This window comes from Trachypithecus francoisi, unplaced genomic scaffold (assembly GCF_009764315.1).
Source record: "Trachypithecus francoisi isolate TF-2019V2 unplaced genomic scaffold, Tfra_2.0 Lachesis_group20, whole genome shotgun sequence".
Lineage (NCBI taxonomy): Eukaryota > Metazoa > Chordata > Mammalia > Primates > Cercopithecidae > Trachypithecus > Trachypithecus francoisi.
This window is the reverse complement of record NW_022681466.1, coordinates 48,528,576-48,550,674: the sequence shown is the minus strand read 5'-3', so window position 1 is coordinate 48,550,674 and position 22,099 is coordinate 48,528,576. Positions and strand designations below refer to the sequence as shown.

Genomic DNA, 22,099 nt, shown 5'->3' with positions numbered 1-22,099 from the left:
TGGAGTGCAGTGGCCAGATCTCAGCTCACTGCAAGCTCCGCCTCCTGGGTTTACGCCATTCTCCTGCCTCAGCCTCCCGAGTAGCTGGGACTACAGGCGCCCGCCACCTCGCCCGGCTAGTTTTTGTATTTTTAGTAGAGATGGGGTTTCACTGTGTTGTAGTTTTTAATCTCTAGAAGTTCAACTTGGCTTTTTAACAAATGTATTTCATGTCCATCCTTTGAACTTATGAGATTTAGCTATAAATGTTTTATTGTCCTTGTTGGCAATTTCTAATATGTGTTCATTCTGGGTTATTTTAATTGATTAATTATTCTCATCATAGGTCACATTTTCCTGCTTCTTTGCATGCATGGTAATATTTGATTGGATGCCAGACAATATGAATTTTAACATGCTGGGTATTGAATTTTTTATATCCCTATCAATATTCTTGAGCTTTGTTCTGGAACACATTTAAGTTACTTGGAAATAGTTCGACCCATTTGGGTTTTACCTGAAGATTTGTTAGGCAGAAACGAAGCAGCTTTTAGTTTAGGGCTAATTATTTCCTGTTACTGATGCAAGACCCTTGTGGACACTTTACCAAGTGTTCCATGAATTATGGGGGTTTCCAGTTTGACTAGTAGGAATAGGCTCTATTCCCAGCTCTGTGTGAGTGCTGCCAGGCACTGTTTCCTCTCATCTTCTCAAATCATTCTTTCCCTGGTTTTGGGTAGTTTTCTCACATGCCTACCCCAATCAGGAATATGCTGAATTCTCAAGGAGGATTCTTCAGATCTCTGGAGTTCTGTCTCTGTGAAGTCCTCTCCTCTCCCATGCTCTGTCGTGTGAACTCTGGTTGGCTTGGTCTTTCTGGACTCAGAGCTCTGTGTCCTTGACTCATGGAGTCACTGGGCTCAACCTGGGTCCCCCTCCCTGTGCAGGGCTGGAAAGTCTCTCAAGGGCATAAGCTGGGGCAGTCATAGTGCTCACCTTTGCTTGTTTCTCATCTCTCTGGGGTCACCATCCCTTGTCACCTAATATTCAATGTCTTGAAAATTGTTTTTCATATATTTTGTTTTTGGTGTTACTGTTGAGGGTAAGTCCACAAGCTGTACCTACATCTTGGCTGGAAGCAGAAGTCTCTGAAGTGGAAGCAGAAGGCTCCACTACCATCACTGGTCCAGGCCATCTCAATAACAGGCTAATTTTAATACCAATAACAATAATACTAAATGCCATTCCCAAGTACGGAGTAGATTTGTGTCAGGTGGCCCATCTCTATTATGTGTCATTGCCTCTCCATTCAGAAGAGTGACATAGCTACTTCACAACTGAAGTACTTTCATAGCTATTGCCAAAGCTGATTCTCTCAACAGCCAGGTGATGTACGTACATTCGGACAGAGAGAGAGTTTGAGGCTCAAAGAGGTATAGCGATCTGCTCATGGCTACCTAGACAGCAAATGGGAGTCAGAACTGTAACCACGGCCTCTGTCCTCGACTCTAGGGTTGGATTTGCTGCTTCCTCTTTCCTACCTATCAAGGCAGCAGGCAGGGGCCTTAGCTTTCACTTCTGATCAGTAATAAGACCTTCATTTCCCCACTGGGAAGAAGGAGGATGAATAATCCAGCCCCCCTGCTAGAAAACACATGGGCAGGTGAGGCAACAATCAACGCCATCCCAGGCAAGCCTCTGTGCTGCCTGGATTCACGGCATGCAGGGCACAATGCTGTGTTTTTCTGACCGTTGCCATGGTGTGTGGACAAAATGTGAGCATGTTTCCTTGGAAAACTTCAACAGTGACTCACCCTCATTTCTACCGGGATCAATAGAAGAATGGGCAAGCTGGGAGTAGGTGGGGGAGGGAATAGCCAGGAGCAAAATCAGGACACAGATCACAGCAATGTTTGCTACCTATCAGCAAGTGGGTTGTTAATGCAAAGTGGTTTCTTAAAAGCCTGGAAAATAAAAACAACAGCCATTACATTCGAAGACAAGTTAGCATTAGAAAAAGATGTGTAGTTCCGAAATGAATTCTCTTTAACAAAGGGTCTCGTTTCTTCTTGGTTACCAAGCGTTCTGTCCACATGGAGTGGTCAGAAGGCTCTGGTCCCTTTGGTGGCCTGCGAGCTCAGAAGCAGCATGGAGTGGTGAAAAGAGCACAGGCTTTGGAATCTGAAAGGTCTGGGTTTGAATTGTATCTCTCCCTTACTAAGCCTTAGTTTCCCCATCTAATAAGATGGGCACAGGGAAGCCTATCTTGCAAGGTGGCCATGATGAGGCAGCCTGGATCAAGGAGCTGGTGCACGGTGCTCACTCATTGCCAGCATCACACTGGGGATCCTGAGAGACTAAGAACAGGGAACAATGGGGTTGATAATGGCAGCTCCACTCAGTGAACTTTGATGAAATGCTAAGACTCATTTACAGAGACCTCCTCATGGCAGGAGAAGATGTTTATGGGAAATAATGTTGAGGGACAAATGGAGAAAACAATATCAAAGTCCAATGGACAAACTGGGCTAGAGATGATCATTGGAAGCTGCTATACCCAGAACCCTACTGAGAGGGCCCAGCTGCTATGGGCTGTGGGTAAGGGGAGGTTTTGAGGAAGTGGAACCTTGTGAAAGCGGGGTTAGGAGGCCTACCAACAGAGGGACAGAGGAGGGAGAAGGGAGAGAGGACAAGGGACAGGGACCCGAGGAGAGAGAACAACAGAGAGAATAGCTCCTTAGCTTTCAGTCTTAGTACCAGCAGGTGTTCTGCTTTCCAGTGAGCATTTCCCAGCCTTCAGTAACCATTGCCTTTGGCTGGCACTAGCCCCCAAGGCCCTCTGCTCCTTGTATCCCCAGGAGCCCTAACTGAGGCAGAAACAGAGGGGGAGTATACAGAGAGAAAATTGCAAGGAAAGCTACCAAAATCATAACCATTGCTTTCAACAGACGGAGGTGCTATGGGTTATGTTTTTCTATTTTTCTGTTCCCTCCCTGGCGTTTTCTACAGTAGCTATATCATAAAATCTTCAAGGAAAAACAAAACAAAAGCATGGTCCACAGGCCTCTGGGACTGCTATTGCCCACTCTCCCTTCTGTGTTGGCTCTGCCCCTTGTCATGCCTTCTCCCTGCCTTTTTTGGACGGGTGCCTTTGCTGGTTGCAGGTCTGCGTGGTCCTTCTCCCCTTTCCCCAGGCCTGGTAATTTCCATTTCCATTTGCTGAGCTGACCTTTCTTCCCCAGCACCTGGAGTTCCTCACAGCATCTGCCCAGGAGAAGGTCTTTGGGTTCCATGTCTAGGTTCCTCTATCTCTGAGTTCCTCAGTGCCTGCCTTGTTCTCCTGGGCAGAATAAAAGCAGAACACCTGAGGGCAACTGCAGGCAGTATTGCTCAACAGTTAGAGCCCAGGCGTTGGTGTCAAGCCGACTCTAATTCCAGGCTGTAGCACTTTCTAGGTGTGTGTCCTTTAGCAGGTTTCTTAACCTCTCAGTGCTCCAGTTTTATTTTCTGTAAGATGGTTTCTAGTCATTGCTATGTACTTAGATTTGGGAGGCACACCTGAGATACTGGGTATGCTGCCTTTAGGAAGGTTCTGGACTTTATAGATAAGACTTTCAAGGAATTGTACCAGTTATGCCGGTGAGCGTGGTGGCTCCACTCAATGAACTGTGATGGTATGTGAAGAGGGATGTTACAGAGGCCTCCTCATGACAGGTCTGATACCAGTTATGATTCCTTGAAAGTCTTCCACCGAGTGAGGTCACCTCCACTGCCATGTCCCCTCTGAGAGACGGTAATATGGTTTGGCTATGTCCCCATCCAAATTTCATCTTGAATTGTAATTCCCATAATTCCCACGCGTTGTGGGAGGGACCTGGTGGGAGGTAATTGAATCATGGGAGTGATTTCCTCCATACTGTTCTCATGGTAGTGAATAAGTCTCATGAGATCTGATGGTTTTATAAGGGGTTTCCCCTTTTGCTTGGCTCTCATTCTCTCTTGACTGCCACCATGTGAGATGTGCCTTTCACCTTCTGACATGATTGTGATGCCTCCCCAGCCACGTGGAACTGTGAATCCATTAAATCTCTTTTTCTTTATAAATTATACAGTCTCGGGTATGTCTTTATTAGCAGTGTGAAACGGACTACTACAGGTGGAAGCCCTGCTTGTCCTCCTCACTGAGGTTCTGAATACGGCTAAGCCCGGATTCCTCTCCAGCCTCTGCCATCAGGAACCACCAGAAATGCATTCAGGAAAGGGGTGAGACGGTCTTCATTATCACCCCTTCAGGTCACAGAAGCAGCTGCCTCAGTGATGAGGCTGTTGTGATGCTTGACATCAGGGCAGCCTGACACCCAGGTAGAATCCCCTCCCCTGCTGGTCTGCTCCTTCTGCTGGTTCCCATCAGGGCTTTTGGGGGAAACTTGGAGGCTCACTTCAATTCCACAAACAGCATCTGAGCCCCTACTGTGTCCTGAGCACTGGGACAGGTGCTGGGCATGGACAGGAGTAAGTCTCAGTCCCAGTGACAGACACAGAACAAGCAAGAGGCATGGAAGTGAAGAACCCACTGTCTTTATAGTGAAGGGAGATGTGACTTTCTAAAACCGAGAGCAGGACATCTCAGTGATGCAGCCCAGAAACTGAGGCCATTGAGTAAGGAAGAGGAGAATGTGATTTTAGGAGCTAAGGAACAGTTAAAAATGGCTGTCAATCTAATGCAACTAATCAATCCAATTCAAATTAATTGAATCTTATCTAATCCACTGAGCTAATTAAATCCATCCTACATGGATGGAAGAATAGCATGGTGACTGAAACTGTTAGAACCTATGCCCTGCCCTCTTCAATGATTTGGAGGAACTGTGGTCTCTAATCCCAGGTAATTTTTTTTTTTTTTGAGACGGAGTCTCGCTTTGCCGCGCAGGCTGGAGTGCAGTGGCCGGATCTCAGCTCACTGCAAGCTCCGCCTCCCGGGTATACGCCATTCTCCTACCTCAGCCTCCCGAGTAGCTAGGACTACAGGCGCCCGCCACCTCGCCCGGCTAGTTTTTGTATTTTTTTTTTAGTAGAGACGGGGTTTCACCGTGTTAGCCAGGATGGTCTCGATTTCCTGACCTCGTGATCCGCCCGTCTCGGCCTCCCAAAGTGCTGGGATTACAGGCTTGAGCCACTGCGCTCGGCCGGTAATTTAAAAAAAAAAAAAAAAAAAAATAAATAAATAAAAAATAAAAAAAATTCTAACTTCAAAAATAGACAAAATTCTTTCAAACGTTGCTTTTCAAAAAAGGGAAACTTCTGAACCACAGGCCTCTCGCTATGTTCTTGCAGGTGCTGGGAGCCGAATTAGGGTCTGGTGGAGGCTGTCCACTAAAGAAGGTATTACAGGGGCAGTCCAGGGAGGAGGCTGTCCCTGGCTACACGGAGCAGGCGGGACCCCTTCTCCTTTATGTGAGCCTGTCTGTCTATTAGGAGTTGGGTCCAAACCGTAAAACATATGTGTAAATAGCTGCATTATGCACATCCTTAGAAATTGCACAATTAATATATGAATACATAAATTTATACTTATAAATATGCCAAGGATCCAGTAAAAGTGAAGAATCTTCCTGCACACTCAATTGTGTTCTCTTCCTCCGAGCAGCTCTCAGTATGGTAGTCACCACTCTAGACTTTTTCTGTGTGCTGATATGCATACACGTGCATTTATAAATATATAGTTTAGGGTATGGGTATTTTTAATACGAACGGGACCACATTGTATGTATTGTTCTGCAACTTGCTTTTTTCACCTACCAATATGTCTTAGAAATTTTCCCCAAAGGATCTCCAAATCTTCCTTACCCAGTTTAACTGTTGCAGGGGGTGGGGGAAATGCATAGGCGTCTTCCCTCCTCAGTGTAATCATCCTTCTATTGATGAACGTTTAAGTTGTGTCTAGATTTCTGCTCATACAAACAGTGCTGCAGGAAAGATCTTTATCTATGTTGCTTGGTGTACATGAGTATGTACTTCTTTACGGCAGATTCTAAGAAGTAAAACTGCCAGGTTGAAGGGAATGCATGTGTTTTTATTTTATGGATGTGTGCCACATCCCTACCCATCTCCCCAGCCCAGAGGCTCTACCAGTTGATATTCCCCTCAACAGCTGTCCCAGCTGCCCTGTCTAAGAGATGGGTGGCTTCTTTGCTGAGATGCAGCTCCCCTTCCGCTTGTCTCTTCTGTGGTTTCTGTGGTCCCCTTGGCTCTCCTGCAGACCTTGGCCCAAGGCCATCTTCCTGTCCTTTGTCACCCAAATGCATCAAAGGCCCTATTTTAAGGACTCTGAGTCCTATTTCAAAACACATAGCACATAAATAAGGGAGTGATGACTATCATTTCAGAATGATTTCTTCTTCCACAAGAGGATCTGCTTCAGCGTTTGGAGCAATCAATGAACCAATATTGATTATGCCTGCCATTTATTCATTCATTGATTTACAGTGTTAGGTTTGTGCTAGCTGCTGCAGAACGGTTGTCTTCAAAGGGTATTCTCTCATTGGATGGAGCAAGACATGCAAATACCTTGTGTTATTAGGTAAATTTATATTAATAGACAGTTGACTGCTATTAAAACATTTTAATTACTCAAAGAGGGAGAGAGAGAGGGAGAGAGACAGAGAGGGAAAGATCTCAGTGGGTGAGGGGCCAGCAGTGTTTTGGGGATGGAGCAGTCTAACAGGTAAGCACTATGATTTACTAGCCCACAGAGAATGATTCCTGGGGCTGTCCGGCCCGTTTGTCACAACATAAACAAATGCAGGGACTTCTCCAGCTGTGATTGCTGGGCAATAGTTGTTTTCAAGCCTGAAGGAGGAGGGGAGAACAGGAAAGAGATGTCTTTTTCAGACTCCTCCTTCCTTTACCCTTGCCAAGGGAGTGTGACAGTCAGTAAGACTGTTCATATTCAGTCATTCATTATAGTTGATATTTCTAAAAGACATGTTGGTGATTCTTTAAACTTCTCAGTTGCCAAGAAAAAGATACAACAGCTTTTAGCCTATGCATGGAGTGTCCTCTATAGGCCGTTTTTCCCCCTTTAAAAAAAGTCAGAAACCAAGGCCACTCCATTTGGAGTTCAGACGGTGAGCTGTCCATGAATCAAAAGATAACGTGGCACTGGGCAGCAGGACCAACCAAAGCATGGTCTGATTTATTAACTTGTCTCCTGAGGAAGATAAAGTAGGTGAGTCAACAGACATTAGGGTTCCTTTCCTCTGCCTGGGTCCAAGGAGGAAATAAGTCACCAAGAGATAAGCAGCCGGCTTTTGATGTCAGATCCAGTGCAGAGTGGGTGCAGGAGCAGCCAGTTCTCCCTGGCGATGCTAGTGAGGGTGGCCACCACCAAGGGTCTGCACTGTAGACCCAGGTGGGGGCTGCCATGTCAGCACCGTTTCTAGCTTATCTTTTCTTCCTGGGTCTCAATAAAAAGACTTATTTTTTAGTTCCTAGTGTTCAAAGAGTATTTAAGTTACACCATATCTGAAGGCTAAGCAGAACTTAAATGGACTGTAAGTTATTTAAGTTAGCCCTCAGAGATCATTGCACAATATTCCATCCATCCACCATTCCATCTAAGAATTATAAGACCTAATCTTTTCCCTTAAGAAGTTTACAGTATACTGGAGGCATATTACCAGACAAATAGTAGCTCTTCTATTTGATTGATTGATTGTAGAAATGGTGTCTTGCTATGTTGCCCAGGCTGGTCTCCAACTCCTGATCCTCCCTCTTCAGCTTCCCAAAGTGCTAGGATTACAAGTATGAGCCACCACACCCAGCCAACTATAGCTCTTACTCCATGATTGATTGGTTGATTGACTGGCTACCTCTCCCCCTGGCCTGTAAGCTCTAAGAAGAACCAGGTTAGTCTTGTCCACTGGTAACCTAACACGTAACAGTGCCTGGCACATAGTAGGTGATCAATAAATGTCAATATGAGATGATCAGACAGTAGGACAGGAGGAATGCTCAAGGTCTATGTGGGGCTGCATGTAGATGAGGGGGGCTGGGTGCTGAAGGGCAGTGAGATATAACCACTGGAAAAGGTGATGACAGGAGCCAGGAGGTAGAATTTGGGCTTTATTTTATGGGTTGGGAAAGACATTAATGGGTCTCAAGTAGGCTGTGACATGGTAAAGTCCTCTCTCTCACATTTATTTATTCATTCATTTCATTCAATGCAATTTATTGAACATCTTGTATATGTAAGTCACCACGTAAAATATAAAGAATAGAAGTATGATGGAATCATACCCCCAAAGAGTTCCCAGTCTGGCAGGGGAGACAGATAAGTAAACAGACGGTTATAATGTGTACATTTTATGCTAGAGATTTCTACATAATACTCTGGTATGGCCATGTTTGCACTAAATCTTGGAGGAAGGACACATACAAGTGAGGTGATGAAAGGGTGGGAAGGGTGTTGCTGGCAGAGGGAGCGAGGAGAGAGTGTGCAATGCTGGGAGGAGGGCTCTGTTTAATATCGCTGGGGTGTTGTGTGGGAGGCTGGGGGAGTAGAGTGAGAGGCCACTGAAAGAGAGGCAGGAGCTAGACTAGAGAGGTCTATGAAGAGATTCTTGGACTTCACTCTGTGGTTCATGAGGGAGGGAGAGGAGCAGGGCTGTGTTTTAGAACGGTCATGTTGATGCAGAGAATGGGCTGGGGAGGCACAGAGTGAGCACTGGGGGGGCCAGTGAGGCAGTTGTTGTTCTTATCTGGGTGAAAAAACATAAGGAACTGAACTAAAGTAGTGTCTGGGGTGGATAATAACAGCTAGCATCAATTAGGCACTTATGGTATGCCAACTGTTCTATGGGTATTACATGTATGAACCCACTTAGTCTTCCAGTCCCCCTCTGAGGTAGGAACTAGCATTATCCCCATTTTGCAGATGAAGAGACTGAGAAACAAGGTTCCACAACTAGCAAATGGGGATTTGCACTCCCGCCATTTACAGAGTTTTGAATCTAGGGGAGCATCAATTATGAAGTGCAGGTGTGGGGACAGGGAGAGGATGAATTTAGTTTTGACTATTGATTTGGGATGTCCATGGGACTCTAAGTGAGGAGTTTGGTAGCCCCTGGAATGTTGGGTCTGGAGCTCAGGAAAAAGGTCCGGGCTGGGGTGGGAAAGGACGCTGTAACCTGGGAGAGGACAATACAGCAACCCGGAGTGCCACTAGGTAAGGGGTGGCAGTGGAAGAATTGCTTATGAAGGGGTCCAAGGCAGAGTGGGCAGGGAGGTGAGAGGAAGCCGGACAGGAGTGAAGAGGAGTGTCTCAGGGAGGGTGTGGGCCACAGTCCACCTGCTGGTGAGAAACCAGGTGGGACAAAGACTGAGGAGTATCCCTGTCAACAAAGGCTGGGTTTAGCCAAAGAGATCTCATGAGCAACCTTGACAAAGAAAAGTTTCAGTGGCGTGCTGGAGGTGGACTGGCAAGAAAAAGGGAAATGAAGAAGCAGGGATAAGCAAGTACTGCAGGCCTCCCTTATCCATGGGAATATGTTCCAAGACCACCAGTGGATGTCTGAAACTGCAGATAGTACCCACCCCTATATGTATCATGTTTTTTTTCCTATACATACATACATACCTTTGATAAAGTTTAATTTATAAATTAGGTACAGTAAGAGATAAACAAAAATAACTAATAACAAAATAGAACAATTATAACAATATGCCAGCATCATGACTCTTGCTCCTTGGAGCCATGATTAAGTAAAATAAGGGTGACTTGAACACAAGCACTGCCGTACCTTGATGGTAAATCTGATCACTGAGATGGCTGCTAAGTGACCAGCAGGTAGGCAGTGTATGTACGCAGCGTGGATGCGCTGGACAAAGGGCTGATTCACATCCTGGGTGGGATGAAGTGGGATGGTGCAAGATTTTATCACGCCACTCGGAATGGTGCACAACTGAAAACTGATTATTTCTGGAATTTTCCATTTAATATTTTCAGGCTGCAGTTGACTGTGTGTAACTGACATCAGGGACTGACTAGATAGAGAACTTTTTGGTGACTCTTTGTTAGGAAGACAAGGAGAGGAAGAGGCTGCAAGGTAGTGGGGAGGTAAGATAAAGAATAACTTTATGTCCTCGTAAGACTGGAGTATATTTTTATGGGATTCAGTTTTCAATTCCCCAACAGTGCTAAGCACAATACCTAGCTCATCCTAGCCAATCAGCAATTCTTTGAAGAATCCTTCTCATTCCTCCCCCATCCTCTGCTGTCAAGTCCACCTTGATAAAATTAAGCTCATATTGTACAGGAAAAAATGGTGAAAGCTTTACTCTTGGCAAAATCGTCTGGGGATCTGAAGATATTGCTACTTTAGAGGCTGAGTGGCAACAAGTGATTAAGTAGCTAAGCTAGCAGATGCTTAATTGATTCTTATTCTTGCGCTGTTCATGGGAAACAGTGTACCCTCTTGATGTGAATGCAATGTCTACACAGCGGGCCATCTTACCTCATGGCACCTCTCCAGTGCTTTGATGGGGTGGAAATGGATGCTTCCATATTTATGTGGCTCCATCTTTGGCCATTTGGAAGTCACTAAAGGCATGTGTAATAAATTCTCTCCTCTGCCTTGAGAAAAACCAACTGGGCAAGCTTCCATTTCTAATGGGCTCCGTGAAACATGGATATTAAGGACCACGGATTTGGCTGTCAGATTGACAAATGAGTCTTCCCTTTTGAAAGGCACTTAGGAAGTTATAATTGGAAGCTTGAGAAGAGCTGTCAAAAGCTGGCATCGGGCATCCCACCAAGCTGCTGGGCCTTTTTATTTAGGGGTGGGGTGAGGGATACTTTCTTCTTGTGAGCCATGGTGGGATTCCCTCCAAATGGTGGAAATGTGGCCAACTTACACCAGAGGCAGAGGCTTAGGCTTCTGTAGGAGCCAACTGGTCCTGCCAAAGACCTAACTAGGGCTGGCAAGACCTAAGTATTCTTATTTGCCTTTATTATAGTCTAAACAGGCTAGAAAGGCAGCAGTTAGATGCAAGGTGTTGTGTGACAGTAGGCATTCTCAGGGCACTTTAGATACAGCTCAAGTGATATAAAGTCTAGGTTGTGGAATAGAAACCTTCTCATTCCTGGTGGTTTCCAGCTGGTAGTGAAAGAGGTTCTTGGTGAGAGTGGGATGCCTATGGGCAGTGACATTCAACCCTGGTTCTCCAAGGTGTTTCTGAGGCTGTCAAATATAAACCCAGGGCCATGATTTCCAGGAAATTTCCTGAACAATAAGGATGATGGGCCAACTGATTGCCCAGAATCTCTAGATTCATTCGCAGAACCACCGAGAAGTACAAGCAAGGTGGTTGAATAAATATTGGATGAATACATGGATCAACACTTAGAAAACAAGAATCACCACCAGGCTCTTTGAAGAGAGGGTGGGAGATGATTAAAGGCTTCTGATAGCAAATCATGACTTGGAAGGCCAGGCATGGTGGCTCACACCTATAATCCCAGCACTTTGGGAGGCAGAGGTGGGGGGATCACTTGAGGCCAGGAGTTCGAGACCAGTCTGGTCAAAGTGGTGAAACCATGTCTCTACTAAAATTACAAAAATTAGCTGGGTGTGGTGGCACAAGCCTGTAATTCCAGCTACTCCAGAGGCTGAGGCACGAGATTTCCTTGAACTCAGGAGGTGGTGGTTGCAGTGAGCAGAGATCGCACCACTGCACTCCAGCCTGGGTGACAGAGTAAGACTCTGTCTCCAAAAATAAATGAATGAATGAATAAATAAATAAATAATCATGGTTTGAGCAAAGAGTCTGATTGGTGATATCAACATTGAAGACAGCTTAGTCCTGTCCCCATGCCGCATAAATATCCCAGCTTTGCAGTTTCACGTATATTTGCTCACTCATTTAATTTTCCCCGAATTCCAGAATTCTGTGCTGGCTCTCTCATCTGTTCATCCACTGTTATCTACACAGATGGCTTCCAGATCTATATCCCTAGCTCTGACCCCTTTCATGAGCTTTTGCTTTGATTAGCTTGTCTAACCCAGAAACGATATGACTATATCATCCATCACAGCCTGGCTTCAATGCCTCAAGAGGAAGGGCCTTCAGGGCAGATTTTTAATGGGACAGTTGGCAAAGGTGAGTTGAGGAGGCAGCGGGGAGCATTAGAGTATAACATTGGATTGATTATCCAGTTGTACTTCCAACAACTCACATTTATGGAACTTATCTATAAGCAAGGCACTGGGGCCACAGAATCCAAAAGACACAATCCTTGCCCTCAGAGGGCTCCCAGTCTATAAGAGACAAGGGTTGCGAGAGGTAAAAGAAGGCAGTTCTGGAGAGGTAGGTGTCAGGAGCAGTGATTCACATGAAGTAAGCCTACATGGGAATGTTGTATCCTTAGGAGTGTGATAAAAAATGCCCAATCCCCCACTTCATTCTGTGAGTGCTCCAAGACAGGGGCCAGGTCTTGCGTATCTTAATTTTCCCAACACATTCAGTGCTCAGCGAGTACTTGCTAAGGGAGTAAATGAATGCACAAAATGTTGCATGGGGCAGTTAACTATTCCTAGGAAGGTGGCAGGATAAGACAGCAAAGTTCTTCTTAAAGGCCATGACCTTTGGGTGGTATCTGGAAATGTGAATAGGCCTTTGCCAGGTAGATGAGACAAAGAAGGGCAGAGGGAACAGAGGGAGCAGATGCACAGAGGCAGTGATCAGAGAGAATGGGGTGTTTGGTGGATGGTTCTGCATCATTGGCATGTAGGGTCCACGCTGGTCAACCACAGGCAGATGAGGAGGCTGGAGAGGTGAGCAGGGGCCAAGCTGGGCAGGGACTCCAGAGCCATTCTAAGGGGTTTAGATTTTTGTAAGTTACAGAAAACCCTGGAATGTAAGGGTGTTATGTTGGGTAGTGCTGTGACCACTGTGGATGTGGGTTGAGGAAGGGGTACTACCAAGGAGGGTAGCCAGAGCCTCTCTCCTAGAGTTTTAGGCGACTCCACCCCAGCTCCTGCTTCTCTCTAGTAGGAGCCTAAGTTCTGCCTCCCAGAGCTGGGGAGATCATTTGTCTCACAACCTTGTCCTAATTTACCTTATGAGCATCCCCAGCCAGCTGACAGAGCAGGGAGTGGGTGCAGAACTGCTGTCGGCCAAACTTCCTGGTGATCCCTGTGTCCTTAAGTGAGGAGGGGCAGGGACTCCCAGGTGGTGAATGCTAGAGGTCATTTGAGGTTGTCTCATGGAATCCTCTCATTTTACAGGTGGAAAAACTGAGGCCCAGAGATGGCAATGACCTATCCAAAGTCCCATGACACAGCAGGACTAGAATCCAGGCCTCTGGGCTCCTAGGTTGATTTGTTCTCCACAGTACCGAGTAGCCTTATTTCTTTGGGCTTGTGATGGGAAAAGACCAGCCTGCCAGCCAGTCTCTCCCTGGATTAGCTCCCTGTGTGCTCTCTCCAGAGAGTCTTCCTGAGTTACACCTGTGCAGTGTGGCAGAGCAGAAAGAGCATGGGTGTGGGAACCTGGCCGATTTGGGCTTGAAGCCCAACCCTGCTGCTCCCTTAGCTATGCAACCTTGAACAAGTTACTTAACCGCGCAGTTTTGTCATCTGGAAAGTGGAGATATCAGTACCTCCCTTGCAGGGTTGTTGTGGGAGATTAAATGAGATAATGCGCCTCAAGCGTCCCTGCATAATGCCTGGCAGGTGGCATGTGCTCCACTGATAGGAACTGTTGTTATTCTTTTACCCCTCCCAGGGTTCTAGTTCTGCTTCCAGCATATTATCCAGCTACCTGTCTCTGGTGGTCCTGGGATTGTGCAGGGGCTTCTACAGCAACTGAGCTAACCAGGGCACTTCTCAAGTTTGTTTAGGAAGGCAGCCAAGGCATACTTTTGCTTATTTGTTTTTAGGGCAAATGCAGGTTAAGAAAGCAATCTTTGGACTGGGTTGCAGCCCAAGAGTATATTCTTTAGGACAATAACATAAATTTTAAAACATTTGGAACGGTGTGGTGTGTGTGTAATTATGCATGGGTGAGATAATTTTCACCATGCAAAAAGACTTTCCCCTGTATACAAAGACTCATGGTAGGATTCCTTTAAGCCACTAGTTCCTCTTAGGGCTCTTACTCTGCAGTCAATTTTCCTAGCATGATTCACACCAATCTTCCAGGAAAGGGCTTTCTGCTTCCTACCACTTGTCACCCCTGGCCTTCCTGCAGTTTCCTTAAACTTTGAGCCAAAGCAGCAGAATCTTGGATTGATAGCAATGTAGTTGCTACATTTTATTGATATCCCATATACTATAAGATGCACCATGATTTTATGTATAACCAAGAAAGAAAAACAAGCACTGCTTATTGTAATTTTAAGACTTAACTGATTGTAAAACAAATCCTTATTTCAGAAATGTTAAAATGTGAACACAAATATGCCTTTTAACAATTAATGAAATGAAGTGTCTGAGGACCAGGATCAACTGGATAGGTCTGCATACTCGCAGAATGAGATCATACAGCTGGGGCTAAATCCCCAAAATATACTTGACTTAACATTATTTTTTCCTTTGTTAAAGAAACCACTAATCTACAGGCTCTGTGAGGGCAGAGACTGGGTCTGTTTTGTTTATCGCTCTATCTCTACCACTTCACTCATAGTAGGTATTCAGCAAACATTTGCTGTATGAATAAATAGAACAAAGTCACAACATGAAAGAGACGGAAAGCCCACAGAAGAAAATAAATCATTCATAATTCCCCCACTGTGGGTATTTTGGCTGATTTCCTTCAAGTCTTATTTCCTATGAATATGCTCTTTTATATACATGTAAATATAATGTATTATTAGATTTAGCTCTGGGATGTGTTTTTGTATTTCTCTATTAATATAAATGAAACGATGAAATGAGATGATGCAGAAATGCTTTGAAGACTGTAAAATGTTTAACAAATATCTTATTAGTTATAATAATCATGAAAATACAGACATGAATGGGGCTGATTTTCTGAGAATACACTTCAAAGCTAACAGCGAATTTGCCCTCCAAAGCTGGGAATATGTTCTATTTCCTCATCCTACTCACCAAGGGGAGTCCTTATGTTTCATATTGGGAAGGGAAAGAGAAACTTAGGGCTTCCTAGAAGTCATAGCTCCAACTTCCCACCCAGCCCAGAAATTTCTTCCATCTCACTAATGGAAGATCAGCCAGGACTGAGGGAGAAAAAGCACATCTCTCAGGCTGACGAAAAATAGCAGCCTACAGAGAACTTCCTCCTCTCCACCCCTTACTAGCGGTGGGGAGAAGTTACACACTGGGTTCCAAGGAATGCTGTTCACTTATTCTGCCTGCTAATAACAATGTAGATAGCAGAGAGATGTCAACACAAGTAAGTAATTCATGATAGTGGGGGTAGGTACATTCAACAAGCCACAAAGTCAGATTTGCCATGGACAACTAATTTAAAATTTACTTTTAGATAGTCACAGAATTTATACACATACTGATGAGTCTAACCTGTACCTGGTTCTTTGAAGGGATGTGGGTTTACTCCTACAACAGAAGGGAGTGCTGACCGATTTTCTCTCCTTGACCAAACTCTAGCCACGCTCTCTTGGGCCCTCTTCTCTTCTAAGCCTCACCCTTGGTTGGCCTATGAAGACTTGAACAAACACTAGCATAGTTTCTTACAGCTCAAGACCGCATCCCTAGAATGCCTCTATCCCCTCTTAAAGTGCTTGCCTGAGAAAACTCGAGGCTGCTAAGAGAATTTACTGTTTGTTCCAGCCAACACCTGAATATAGGGCCCCTGTCTCCCCGTCTCTGTGGGAAGGTAGGAGCCTAACTAACTTCAATAAGCACCAGTTAGCAAACCCAGATGCTTTTCACAGGGACCAACACCTAAGTCCCTTCTTGTTTTTTGTGATTTTTTACTTCTCTGATTCTGCTGCTCAAGCCCTTGCTGCTCCCTCTACCCACTCCCTCATTCTCTCTTTAAAACACCCAAGGCCTCTCTATGAATGGGGGTTGAGTTCAGTTCATGCTGCACCCTCTTCCCTACTGCAAAAGTAAATAATTGATTAAAATCTGCCCTTACCCTGTTAATCCATGTCCAGCTTTGTTTACTTTTGACAGTACTCAGGAGCTCACCTAGGCTAATAGCTCAGGCTTTCAGCTCACCTAGGCTGCCTGTCCATCTGCATGCCTTTACTGGATAATCGTTGTTCTCACTCTTCTTGACTCTCAAATCCTTAGCCTTGAACTTTGCCCCTGCCATCCTCATGCCCTCCTTTGTCCTCAAGAATACATTTTCCTGGTTGCACCATTTGGTTTCTACCTTGCATGCCCTTGGATATCCCCTTTTCTGCTTGCACCACTTGTCTCAGTCTCTGGGAGCCCATAGAGGCCAGGCTAACCTTCCAGCACCTCCTGTCCCTGCATCAAAGCTGCAATCCCATTCCCTATGTGCTTCAGTGAAGGTTGACCTTGGCCTTCATTAACTGCCCAGGCATTGTGTACAGGGCACAGTTTGTGAGGCCTACGCCATCAACACTTTCCCAGAGAGTAAAAATAGTATAGCTTACATATAGATTTATGACCAGCTTTTTTTTTTTTTTTTTTTTTTTTTTTTGACAGGGTCTAGTTCTGTCTCCTAGGCTGGAGGGCAGTGGTGCAATCTCAGCTCACTGTAGCCTGTACCTCCCAGGCTCAAGTGATCCTTCCACCTCCACTGCCCAAGTATCTGGGATCACAAGCATGCACCACCATGCCTAAGTAATCTTTTTTTTTTTTTTTAAATAGAGATAAGGTCTCATGATGTTGCCCAGGTTGGTCTTGAACTTCTAGGCTCAAGCGATCCTCCTGCTTTGGCCTCCCAAAGTGCTGGGATTATAGGCATGAACCACCATGCCCCGCCCTACAACCAGTTTTTAATGCAGAATATCGCTTTATAAAATGGCTAAACAGCTGTGATCAGTACCAGATGAAAGATGACATTTGAGCTAGTTAGGGTAGGAGCCTAACTAATTGCAATAAGCACCAGTTAGCAAATCCAGATGTTTTTCACAGGGACCAGCACCCAAGCCCCTTCCTGTTTTTTGTGATTTTTTACTTCTCTGACTCTGCTGCTCAAGCCCTTGCTGTTGCCTCTACCCACTCTCTCATTCTGTCTTTGAAACACCCAGGCCTTCTCTATGAATTGGGGTTGAATTCAGCTCATGCTGCACCCTCTTCCCTATTGCAAAAGTATATAATTGATTAAAATCTGCCCTCACCATGTCAACCCATGTCTAGCTTTGTTTACTTTTGACACTACTCAGGAGCTCACCTAGGCTAGTAGCTCAGGCTCTCAGCTCACCTAGGCTGCCTGTCTATCTGCATTTTAAAAGCAAGCTGAGCTCATTCATTATGTGCATGTATCTTTCCTTGCTCCTCCGTCGTGGTTCTCCCTGAGTCTACCTTTCCCACACCCCAGAGCAGGTGCCTTCACTACTCACTGACTTAGCTCTGCCTAAGGTCTCCACCAGAAACTTGTCTTAGATGATCTCGTTTAGGATTCCCTCCCAGTTACAGTCTCTCCAGCTTTTATTCTAGGAAAACCAGGCAACAAGTATCCAGGAGATAAGAGAAAGAAACGGAGTCCATCTCTCTCTGCAGTCCTGCTTTGAGACTGCCTCCCTACTGAGAGTTTGCGAAGGTCTCCCTTTTGAGATGTAAGACTCACTTCAGACGTGAGGCTGTGCCCGTCCTCCCTCCACCCACAGACAGAATTGATGCAGCAGGCCCAGCTGGACGGGTGAGGTCCCCTCCCCAGCGCTCTATCAAAGAGAGCAGGCAGGAGCCCACGTAACAAGGGCTCGCTCCACTTAAACTCTGTGATGGGAGAGGGACGCCTCCACCCCTTTTCTTTATGTAGGCTGCTTTGAATTGTATTAACACAAGTGATGAAACATATCAAACCCTAGTTAGCAGTTTCCCTTAGCATCCCCTGGCCAATTTTTAAATTAACTTGTGCAAAAAGTCAACTGTAACAGAATGGTCCGGAAAAGAAAAAACCCAACCAGCTTGGTGAAAAGAAAAATGAGCCGGGTTTCCTTCATGCCCAATTTTAGGAACCAACAGGTGGTACAGGAGAACTGGTGAAGAAGGTGAGCCAACACCTTTCTCCAGTTTCACAGTAAAGCCCTTGACCGAGTAGGAATTCCATTTCTCCTCCTTGTGCCTCTGCAGGGGGTCAGGGGAGGTTGAGGACCATCAATCCAGGGAGCCCAGGGAACTTACCCTCTGCTCCTGTGTGGCCACAAAGGTCTGGAACCCTGGAGCCACCCCAAAGCCCAGCTCTTGGATGAAAGGTGGCTCAGACTGACTGTGGATCTGAACTTTCACTCCTGCTTCAAATGTCGTTTCCTCTGAAAGAACAAAGACGGACAGAGCCATGGGTCAGTAACAACAGATGCTCATGGAGTCCTGGGATTGAAAAGCTCAAAGGGATGCTGAAAAGGCCCTGTGATAAGCAGAATAATGGCCTCCAAAGGTGTCCACGTCCCCACCTCCGGAAACTGTGACTAGGTTAGCTTACACGGCAAAAGGGATATTGCAGGTGTGATTAAGTTAAAGCTCTTGAGATGGAGAGACTATCCTAAATTATGGAAGTAGGACTCAATGTAATCACAGAGGTTCCTGTGAAAGGGAGGCAGGAGGATCACCGTCAGAGAGGGAATGGAAAAATGCTATGCTGCTGGCTTTGAAGACAGAGGAAGGAGCCATGAGCCCAGGGATGCAGGTAGTTTCTAGAAGCAGGAAAAGGTGGGAGAATGAGTTTTCGCCTAGAGCTGCCAAAAGGAACACAGGCCTGCCAACAACCTTGATTTTATTGAGCCTAGGGAAATCCATTTTGGATTTCTGACCTCCAGAATTTTAAGATAATGAATTTGTGTTGTTTTCAGCCACTACATTTGTGGTAATTTGTTGCAGCAGCAATGGGAAACAAATGCAGGTCGCTTCGTCAGGCCAACTCCTTGCCTCAGTTGCCAAATCTGTAGAATGGGATTATAAAATGAGTCAAACTCCTTTGTTTTATTGATTAACTTTTCTTCTGAGTCATGAGCTGAAGGTGAGGACATCAGGAGGAAGAAAACATGATGACGCAGCAGTGGAATAAAAATGCAAGGCCTTCTTGTATGCCAAGGTGTTTCCCCTTGGGGCTGCAATGGCCAAGTAGAAGAGAAGCTTCCTTCTTTTTTTCCATTGGCAGAAGAAATGGCCCTTGGCAGTGGGAGGTTGGGGGCAGTGCAGAGCCATCATCCTAAATGTTTAGTGCTCACAATAGGTGGAAAATGAACTTATGGGACTGTTTAAGCCTTTACCAGATCCCCTTCTCTGTCTTACCTTCTCCAAATAGTCTGCAGAATGAGCTTTCCAAATGTAAATCGTGTAACTCCCTCCCATGTTTCCAAGGACCCCAGGCTCCTTACCCACCTCTTCCCTAGCCTTGTTCTGAGCACCTCTGTCTCATGGCACCATGCGGGGCTGCCTGGATTGGGCATCACCGGTCCCCACTCTGCACAAATGCATCTCCTTCTGCCCAGAATGTCTTTCTACCTTGTCCACCTGACCATCTTCCCACTTGTCACGAAGATTCAGCTCCCCAACCCCACCCAAAGCAACTCTTTCCCTTGCTCTGTTGTATCTTCCACATCTGCCCGCTGGAGCCCCTGCCATAGCATGTCATGATGAGCCTTTAACTGTTTCCTCCAGCACTCTGGAGCATCCTGAGGCCAAGTTCTGGGCTGTCTCTCTGGACCTCAAAGTTCCTTCATAGGGCCAGGCATACACCAGGCACTCAGGAGATGCCTAATGAATGAATTAGAGATGAGAAAATGAGATTTATGGGTTAAACCTCAATCACTTATGAATGGACAAGGCCAGCCTAGAGTCCAAATCAAGGAATGTTCTCAAAGAAAAAAATGGGGAGAGAATGGATGAATGCAGGAATGAGAGAAGATGATGATGGGGTTGGGGGTCAGGGATGGAGAGGGGGAGGACATGTCAGCACTCAGGCTGCGGCTGGGGGAGGGGGGTTTGGGGACACACTAAAGCTGGTACAGAACAGAGTGGCTGGGAAGGAAGGGCTGGGGCCAGCCATAGGAAGGGCACGACCTAGGGAGAGGGTGGGGGCCATTGACTGAGGTAGGCGCAGGGGTCTGGAGCAGGGTGAGAATTCCAAGGCCAGGGGCTGCATGCAAAGAAAGGCCTAGTAGGCAGACAGGGCCCTAGGGAAGGGTAGGCAGGGCTTTCATCATTTAGACGAGGAGACCCTCAGCCAGGAATTCTTTTGGATATGGTTCACGGAGTGGGAGCGAATCCAGACAATCTACAAACACATCCCACTTCTCTCCAGTACAGTCATTGTTCTGTGGTTTCTGTACAGCATCACCCTGTCCAAACTCCTGTCCTTATGCTCCTGGATGCCAGTGGCTTTGTGTCAATCTCTCCCATCAATGGTGAATTCCTCAAGAGAGGAGACCATATCTTATTCAGTCCAGGGCCCTGTCACCTAACTCAGGGCCTGGCCCTCAAAAGGAGCCTCAAGGAAGCTTTTTAGATATGGGAGGAGGACTTCAGGAGAGGGAGGACTGGATGGAAGGAGGCGGTTGAATAATCATCTTTCAGTGGCTGTGTTTTCAAAAGTCTGCCCAAGACGGGGGTTGAGGAGAGTGTGGAGCCTGAGAAACAGACTCAGATGGGGAAGAAGGGTGAGTGTGGAGGGCTGTTGGGATGACAGGGATGCCCCTGCTGGGAGGAACTGAAGGCTCCTTCAGTGAGCCATGGGAGGGAACAGGAGAGATGCCAGAACTTGTTTTCGAGAGTTAGCTGAGGCCGTGTGTGCCTGCTATACAACTGAGCTTAAGAAATCTTACAGCCAGTAAGACAGGCTCAAAGGAGAGGACCTGTGGCTTACAGGTGAAATGAGAAATGAAGCCTTCCTGTCAGAAATGGCATGAGTAATGGGCAAAACAAACAGGCCTGGTGTGCCTCTCTTAGTGAGAACCGCCCAAGGCTAATCGAACTGGGTTCGGATTTGGAAGAGGTGCTAGCTTATTCTGAAAGCAGCAGTAGCTGTAGCCAAGAGTAAAATCCTAAAGTAGCCTCGTTTTTTACAAACACCCAGTGGCTGGATGAACATGAGTGGGAACAGGTGATAGGTAAGGTTTCTTCTCTCTTTAGAACACTGCTGTCCAGTGGAACTTTCTGCTAAGATGGGAATGTGGTATTCCCTGTGCTGCCCAACATGGTAGGCACCAGTTACAAAAGGTGACTTGTGTGACTGAGGAACTGAATTTTTCATTTTATTTAATGTTAATTAATTAAAACTCAAGTTTAAATAGCCCCATGTGGCTACTGGAAACATTATTGGATAGCACAGTTCTAGGATATCCAGCTACGAGCAGACTACAGCCCTCCCAGAGCTGAGGGGGTGACAAGGACTCCGCCATATTGCCTTCCTAAGCAGGTGCTCTGGAGAGGCCCTTTTCTGGAGTCCTGGGTAGTTTGGGCAGGGTTTTGAGCAGCAGATCAGTGTGTCTTCGTGGTCAAACCACGACTTTAGTTCCAGATCCTCTACCCTGCTTTCCCCAAAGCCCTATTTGCACATCTCCAGACGCATTTCTTTCTATTTCTTACCAGAATTGCCCTTGGCTTCCCTCTGAAGATTGCTTTCCAGGTTGGTAGTGAAGAGCAGCTCACTCCAGTCCCTGCCTCACTCTCTTCCCTTTCCTGGGCATGGCACAGTGTTGAGTTGAAGACCCAACTTAAGAGCTTAAGTTACCAAATGTAGACTGTTAGAGCTAAGGCAACCTCACATCATCCACTTTGGAGGTTCCCAAGCTAGAATGCAAGTTAAAATCTCCTAGACGGCTAGGGTGAGGCTTCCTGGGATCCACTCCCAGAAATTCTGATTCAGGTACTCTGGGGTGGAGACCAGGAATCTGCATTTCCAGAAATTCTGATAAAGGTCTGAGGTCATCTGCCTTTGGGCAGTGATCTGGTCCAGGAAGGGGAAGTGACTTGTCCAATGTCACACAGCAAGTCACGAG

At 46.1% G+C, this 22,099-nt stretch overlaps 1 protein-coding gene across 1 annotated transcript in view; it reads right to left on the bottom strand.

The window, feature by feature from the left end:
- Positions 1-22,099, bottom strand: part of LOC117067530 (acid-sensing ion channel 2-like) — a 281,615-nt gene that overhangs the window by 52,210 nt on the left and 207,306 nt on the right. Inside the window, exon 3 of the mRNA XM_033184211.1 lies at positions 18,285-18,412. Within this exon, the coding sequence (XP_033040102.1) occupies positions 18,285-18,412 (128 nt within the window). The remainder of the gene's footprint in view (positions 1-18,284; positions 18,413-22,099) is intronic.